The following is a 7479-nucleotide window of genomic DNA, read 5'->3' as shown; positions in this document are numbered from 1 at the left end:
CCCCCGGGGGGGGTCAGTGGGGCTGGGAGGGACCATTCCCCCTGGGGGGGGGTCCCTGGTGGCACCCCATGGCCCTGCCCCGCAGCTCCCAGCTCTCGCCCCCCCAGACCCCTCCCCGCCCCCAGGCTGTTACCCCCCAAACACGGGTCCAGCCCCCCCAAGCAGGGTCCAGCCGCTCTGTACAGCCGTTTATTACGGGCGGGGGGCTCTGCTCCATGGGCGGGCGGGGAGGCCCCAGGCCCCGCCAGCACCCGGGGGTCCCGGCCCCGGCTCCCCCCACGGCTCGGGGGGGGGGGGGGGGGGGCGCGAGGCCTCGCCGGCCCCTCCCGCGGGGGCTCCCCGGGGGCGGGACCCCCCGGCACCGAGGCGGGGAGGGGGCGGCCGTGTCCGTGCGGGGGCCGCGAAGCGCAGGCAGGGCGGGCGGGGGGCGGGGGGCAGCGGGGGCGCGGGCGCGGGCGAAGCTCGGCGGGGCGGGGCGGGACGGGGCGGCCGGTGGCGGCTAACTGGTGCCCAGCGGGAAGGGGGGCGAGTGGCGCCGGGTGCCGAGGGGGCGCGGGGGCAGCTCCGCGTCTGGCCGCTCTGCGGACGGAGGGGCGGCGGGGTCAGGCGCGGGGCCCGCCGGCACCGGACCCGCCGGGGCGCGGCGCGGGAGCAGCCCCCGCGTACCCCCGGTGCCGCCGTCCTCCTGCTCCCGGCCCGGCTCCTCCTCCTCGTCCTCCGCTCCCTCGGGGTCCTCGGGGATCTCCGACACCGTCAGCGACTTCAGGTCCCCCCCGCGCTCCTCTATGCCGCCGGCGAAGGACACCTTCTGCCCGCCTGCGGGCAACGAGCCCGGTGGCCCCCGGTGGCCCCCGGGGAGCCCCGGCTCCGGGGCGACCCCACACGGGGCGGGGGGGACGGGTCCCCGAGCCCCAGCACCCACCCAGCATCCCTGGGCGAGGGGGCTGCAGCGGGCGGGGGGGGGGCAGCCCCGTCCCCCCGCCGCCCCCCCGCCGTGCCCGTCCCGTTACCTTTCCGCTTGTGCGCCTTGGGGCCGGCGGGGAAGAAGCTCCGCTCGGCTCTGGCCTGGCTCCCCGGGGCTTCTCGGGCGGGCGGCGATGAGCCGGGGGCGGAGGCGGGCACGCGCGGCACCGGGGCACCGCCGGAGCCGGCAACCGGCTCGTCAGCCGAGCGGCCGGGGGTCCGGCGGGCGTCAGCGCCGCCGCGGCGGGGGACGGGGACAGTGCCCGGCGGGGGACGGGGGGGGGGGGGCGCGGTGGCCTCCGCAGCCCCCGCTCAGCCCGGGCCGAGCGGGCAGCACGGCCGGCAGCCAGCCTGTGTGTGTCCTCCCCCCCCGGCACCCGCCCCGTCCCCAAGGCCCGGGGGGACGGCGGCACCCGTCCCCGCACCCCCGGGCTCCCGCAGCACCGCTCCGTGTCCCCGCAGCCCCTGGGGTGCAGCAACCCCACCCCCATCTCCCTGTATCCCCCAGGCTCCAGCATCCCCCCCCCCGGACCCCCGCCCCCCCAGACTCCAGCCGCCCCCCGTCCCCCTCACCGGGCTCGAGGCCGCTGTCGGGGTCGCAGGCGCGGGCCAGCTCGTGCTCCCCGTCATCGCCCTCCCCGTCGGAGCTGTCACCCCCGCCCAGGCCGCTCTCCAGGTGGGACTGCACGATGCGCTGCATCGCTGGGGGGGCACCGGCCTCAGGGCCCCGCTCTGGGCACTGGGAGCACTGGGGTCTCCCCGCGGAGCCACGCGGCACCAGGAGAGGCACGGGGGTCCGGCAGGCCCGGGTGCCCCAAGCCCGCCCCGCGCAGCCCCCGTGCCTCAGTTTCCCCGTGCGGGCGGCAGCGGCGGTACCTTTGAGCGAGGGCGGTGTGTAGGCACACGGGTTGGTCCTCTTTGGTTTAAGCAGGCAGCCCTCGCCCGAGGCGCGCTGCGGGAGGGAGCGGCGGTGGGGACAGGGTCCCGGCACCCCCCCACGCCGGGGGTCACCGTGGCCCCAGGGGAGCCAGGCACCCCGTGGGGAGCTGGGTGCTGGGACGGGGGTATCGCCATGGGGACGCTGGGATGAGGATGCTGCCGTGGGGGTCCCACAGTGGGGGTCCCGCGGCGGGGACCCAGGGCTGACCCCATCACCGCGGGGATGAGGACCCCACCACGGGGATCCAGCATGGGGGGCCCCGCGGTGGTGGCCCCCCCGGGATGGTCACGGGGCGATTTGCAGGGCGGCCAAACCCCACAGCCCGGCTTGGCCTCGCGCCCCCATCCCGGCAGCACCGGCGCCCCGTGCCCGTGCCGGGCGGGGAAGCAATAAGCGCGGGGGCCGGGCCAGGACAGGGCAGCGGGCGCCTGGGCTGCACCCCAATAACCCCCGGTGCCCAGAGGGTGAGGGGTGGGCGAGGGGCTCCCCGGGGGTCCCGCGCCCACTCACCTGGTAGGGCAGGGACTCGTCCTCTGGGTCGGCAGCGCCGGGGAGAGAGGGGTGAGTGGGACGGGGGCTGCCGGCACCCAGTGGAGCCGGGCAGGCCCCTGCCCACCCCCAGGCCCCCACTCCAGGGGGGTTACCCTGCCACCCTCTCCTGTCCCACCGCCATGTCCTGTCCCACCCCAACCCCTCCCTGCCACCACGTCCCATCCCTGGCATCCCATACCATGCGTGGCGCCGTGTCCCACCCCTGCCACCGCGTCCCATGGCGAACATCCCACAGCGTGCGTGACACCGTATCCCACCCCGGCCACCTCGTCCCCTCCCGGCCATCCCACCTCACTGGTGACACCACATCCCATCCCTGCCACCACGTCCCATCCCGGCCATCCCGTGCCATGCGTGACACCACGTCCCATCCCAGACATCCCATGCCATGCGTCACACCATGTCCCATCCCAGACATCCCGTGCCATGTGTGACACCACGTCCCATCCCAGACATCCCGTGCCATGTGTGACACCACGTCCCATCCCTGGACCAGGCGTCCCCAGCCACCGCGTCCATCCCTGCCCCGTGTCCCGTCCCCGGCCGGAGCCTGTCCCTGTCCTCACCTGGGGATGAGTGCTCGGAGAGCTGGAAGAGCATGGCCGGCGTGGGCCTCCGCCGGCGGATCTGGGGCACAGTGGGGTGTCACCAGCCGGCAACACCCGGGGTCCTCGTCCCCTGCCCCGCGCCCCAAGACCAAAGCCCCGCACACGTGCCTGCACGCGTGTGAGTGTGTCCATGTGTGTGAGCGCGGGCGCGGGCAGGGAGCGTGCGGGGCCGCACACCCCCCCGGCACAGGGAGCATCGCCCAGCCCGGGGCTGCCGGGGGGAGCAGGGGACGGGGGCACCCAGCTCGGGGTGGGGGGTCCCTGCTGAGCCAGCTCTGCTGAAAGGTGCAGTGCCCCGCAGAGGGACCCTGGCCCCATCCCAGTGTCCCCACCATGTCCCCGCTCCCTCCCAGCCCCACAAGAGCCCCAGCTCCTGCCCGGCCCCTCTGCAGGGGCTGTGGGTCCGGTGTGTGCTGGGGACGTCCCCTCAGGGTGGGCACAACCGGCTGGGGGTGGCTGCACTCCCCCCTCTGTCCCGTCCCTGTCCCCCCCCGTCCCTGTCCCGTCCCTGTCCCCCAACACAACGCTTCCTCTGCTCGGGACTCCGGCTCACACGCGGACCCCGGAGCTCTCTCCTCCTGTCCCCCCCTCTCCCCCATCCCATCCTGTCCCCCCATCCAGTCCAGTCCCTCTGTCCCCTCTGATCTCCTGCTCTCCCAGTCCCATCCCATCCCTCCCATCCTCTGTCTCTGTCCTGTCCTGTCCTGTCCCCTCCTATCCGCTCTGTCCCATCCCCTGGGTCTCATCCCGTCCCTCCTGTCCCCTCCGATGCCCCTTGTCCCGCTCTCCCAGTCCCATCCCGTCCCTCCTGTCCCCTCCGATCCCCCTTGTCCCGCTCTCCCAGTCCCATCCCGTCCCTCCTGTCCCCTCCGATCCCCCTTGTCCCGCTCTCCCAGTCCCATCCCATCCCTCCCTCCACACCAGCACCCTGGAGCTCTCCTGTCCCCTCCATCTCTCCGGGTCACGTCGGGGGGGTCCCTCGTCGCCCCGAGGTCACCGGCAGCGCGCTACGCGCTGCCAGTGACCTCGGGGCGACGAGGGACCCCCCCCGACGTGACCCCCCATGCCCACCCTCACCATCTCGACGGCGCGGGGGTCCAGCTGACTGGGGGGCGCCGGCACCGAGAACTGGATCTTCTTGCGATCCTTGGGGTCCATGGCCTTGACCCTGCGTCACCGCCGCTGCCGGGGTCGGGGTTGAGGGGGGCGCGCGGGGGTCCCTGCCGCCCAGTGCCGAGCGGAGTTGGGTAGCGCCCGGGGCTCGGTACGGCGAGGACTGAGAGCGGCGGGAGGTAAAGGAAGGCAGAGCCGGTGAGGAGGAGGAGGAGGAGGAGGAAGGAGAGGGAGGGAGGACACGTCTCCTACCAGGCGCTGAATTATTCATCCCCTCTCGGGCAGGGGGGCTGAGGCCTCGGTAATGAGCCCTTGGGGAGCCCCCTGAGGGGGTTCAGCCAACCTGGGGGGAGCCTTAACCCCTTCCCTGCCAAGGGGATGGTTCCCTGATCCCTCGGGATGGGACGGGGACAGCAACGGGTGCCTCTGCGTGAGTCCCCGTCCCTCGTGCCTCAGTTTCCCCGCAGAGCGTCAGGCTGGGTGGGCAGGGGTCCCTCAGAGGGGCAGCAGGAAAATCCGCCCCCCCGGCTGCTCCATGCCCCACGGACTCTCATCCCAGGGGACAGGGACCTTGCTCCTCTGCAGGGGTGGGATCCGCCAGGGAACGTGGCCAGGGAACGTCGGCGGGGACCCCCGAAACGTCCCATCGCCTATGTGCTGAGGCTCCGCCGCTGCCACCAGCTCCAGGGACACAGGGGTGGGCCAGGGGCGGGGGACGGTGCCCTCTCCCAGGGCTGTGCCCTGCTGCCCCGGCTCTGCCCCGGCTCTCGGCCCTTTTCCTTGTGGAAAATTCCATCAAATCCCTGGGAGAATCAGGGGCTCAGCCGCTCCGGGCACCGCTCGGTACCGGTCCTCGGCGCTGCAGGAGGGACCCGGGCATTGCAGGGGGCACAGCCGGGGACAGGGGGACAGCAGGGTCACCATGGTGGCACCCGTCCCTCTGCAGGATGTCCCAGCCGAGGAAGCCGCCTCTGAGGAGGAACGAGGAAGGGGGGAGCTGGGAGCTGGCTCCAGCCCCCGGATCTCCCGGTGCTCCAACGGCTGCGGGTGGCCGCGGGCCAGCAGCCGCCACTCCAGCAAAATATTTACCCGGGTGGCACCGTGCCATGGACCAGCCTCCCGCCGCCCGCCCCGCGTGGCAAAGCACGGCGAAGCGCGGCTCTGCGCGGCAAAGCTGGGCTCAGTGCGGCAAAGCTGGGCTCGGTGTGGCCAAGCACGGTGACGCACGGCGAAGCCAGGCCCTGGGTGTTTGAGCCTGGCCCTGCGGCACAGCACAGCCCCGCACCTCACGGCAGCGCCCACCCAGGGTGGGGACAGCCCAGAGCCGGGCCCAGCGGAGCCCCGTGTCCTCGCGGAGGGGACGGCGAGGCCGAGCAAGGGGGCACAGGGCGAGGGTCCCTCGGTCACCCTGCGCCCAGGCTGGCCCCGTGCCGGGGGTCCCCACGCCAGGTGCTGAGCGTCGTCCCCGTCCCCATCCCGCCGCAGGACCCGAGTCGTTATGGCAACAGGTTCCCGGGCTCCTTCCCACTGCCGTTCCCGCTCCTCCCGCCCGCGAAGGCATCGTGTGAGGGGGCGGCCAGGCCCCCTCCCCTCCCTGCGCTGCGGCAGCGCCAGCACCCGCAGCCCCCCGGGATCGGCAAGCGCAGCCCGCGCCCGCGCCCACGCAGCCCGCGCCCGGGGGTGGCACCCGCAGCTTGGTGCAGGGGGGCATGCCGCACCGGGCCGGGCTCCGTGCCGGGGAGCGGACGCGGCGCCCGAGCCCCCCGCGTGCCACGCGGCCGCAGGGACACATGCGCGGCACATGGCCACGCTCCTCGCCGGGTCAGCCGCGTCCCGGCCCTGCAGGCACCCCGGCTGCTCCGCGGCGGGCAGGGGCAGAGGTGCCCGTGCTTGCGCCGTGCCGTGCCGTGCCGTGCCGTGCCGTGCCCATCCCCGTGCCACGCGGCGGGGGCTGCAGCTCGGCGCAGCAGCGAATCCTCCCGCGGGGACAGTAAAAATAGCAGCGCTGGGGGAAGCGGCGCCCACCGCCGCGCCCCGGGCCAGCGGGCACCGCGAGCAACCGGAGCCTTCGCCCGTCGGCCGAGCGACGGCGGGGCCGCGGGGCTGGGCACGGGGGGGCCGCGGGGCTGGGCACGGCGGGGCCGCGGGGCTGGGCACGGGGGGGCCGCGGGGCTGGGCACGGCGGGGCCGCGGCGGGCGGGGGTCGGGGGGACGTGGGGCAGGGGGGCTTGGGGCGGGGGTCGTGGGGCGCGGGTCGTGGGGACCGGGCGCCAAGGGATGGAGCGGTGATGGGGTAAACGGAGGGCGGGGCGCCCTGGGCACGGGGTGCCGCGGGGACAGGAGGAGACCGGGACGCCGGTGTAAAAGGTGAGTGTCGGGGGGCGGGGCCTGTGCCGTGGAGTGGGCGGGCCCACGGAGTGGGCGGGGCTCGGGGAGGTCAGTGGGACAGCCCCCCCAGCGCCCCCCCACCCCGGGGATCCCCTCTCGGGACGCCTGGGTCCCCTGCCCGGCCCTGCGGGAGGGGGTACCCCCCCACGCCCCCCGTGTCCCCCAGCTCCCCCCGGGCTGCGCACCCCGACCCCCCCCTCCCACGCGCCCCCGGACCCACCGTGGGTGCAGCCCCCCGGGCACGGGGAGGGGGGCGCGGCGGGGGTGGCCGGTGCTCCCCCAGCGCAGAGGAGGTGCCGGGAGTAGGAACACGCGTGGGAGCCCGAGGGGGCGGCGGGCGGTGGTTTTAACCCCTTCCCTGCTGGGAGTCCCCCCAGCGACAAGTCTGGGGCACTGCAGTGGGGGAAGGGGGAGGACCTGGGGGCAGCCCCCTCCCCAAATGGGGCTGCATGGCGGGGGCTGGGACCCGGCCACCCCCACGGTGGCACCCCACTGCCCCGAGCAGCACTGGCGCGGGGGTGGGGGGGCTGGCACCCTCCTCTGTGCTCTTGGGAAACTGAGGCACTGAGCAGTGCTGGCAGGACTGGGGGACTGCAACCCCATAACCCCGCCACGACGAGGGGGGCTGCAACCAAGCACGATGGCATGGGGGGGCTCCAGCCCCGGCACGAGGAGGGGCCATGTCCCTGTATCCCCAGCGGGACGGGGGGGCTTTGACCCCCACCCCCGGCAGGGCGAGGCGGGGTCCCGTCCCCGCACCCCAGCAGGGTGGGCGGGGGGGCTGTGTCCCCACGTCCGCCGGGGCTGGGCCGGCTCCCAGTGCCCTCGCCAGCCCGGCCGCGCCCGTCACGCTGAGGCACGCTGCCGGCACGCGGCACCGCCGGCGCTGGCGTAGCGGTGCCCATGCTGGCGTGG

General features: G+C 75.3%; 1 protein-coding gene across 1 annotated transcript; it reads right to left on the bottom strand.

Annotated features, from left to right (window-relative positions):
* Positions 1–368: 368 nt before the first annotated feature.
* On the bottom strand, positions 369–4386 carry PPP1R1B (protein phosphatase 1 regulatory inhibitor subunit 1B). The gene is made up of 8 exons (XM_086767022.1): positions 4141–4386; positions 3022–3082; positions 2414–2436; positions 1840–1915; positions 1537–1665; positions 1011–1079; positions 667–816; positions 369–579 (listed from the first exon to the last, which is right to left on the bottom strand). Exons 1-8 carry the CDS (start codon positions 4219–4221, stop codon positions 500–502), a joined length of 669 nt encoding a protein of 222 aa, XP_086623148.1. The 5' UTR covers positions 4222–4386; the 3' UTR covers positions 369–499.
* Positions 4387–7479: the final 3093 nt, after the last annotated feature.

This window comes from Chlamydotis macqueenii, chromosome 25 (genome assembly GCF_036417535.1).
Source record: "Chlamydotis macqueenii isolate bChlMac1 chromosome 25, bChlMac1.mat, whole genome shotgun sequence".
Classification (NCBI taxonomy): Eukaryota; Metazoa; Chordata; class Aves; order Otidiformes; family Otididae; genus Chlamydotis; species Chlamydotis macqueenii.
This window is presented reverse-complemented; position numbering and strand designations above follow the sequence as displayed.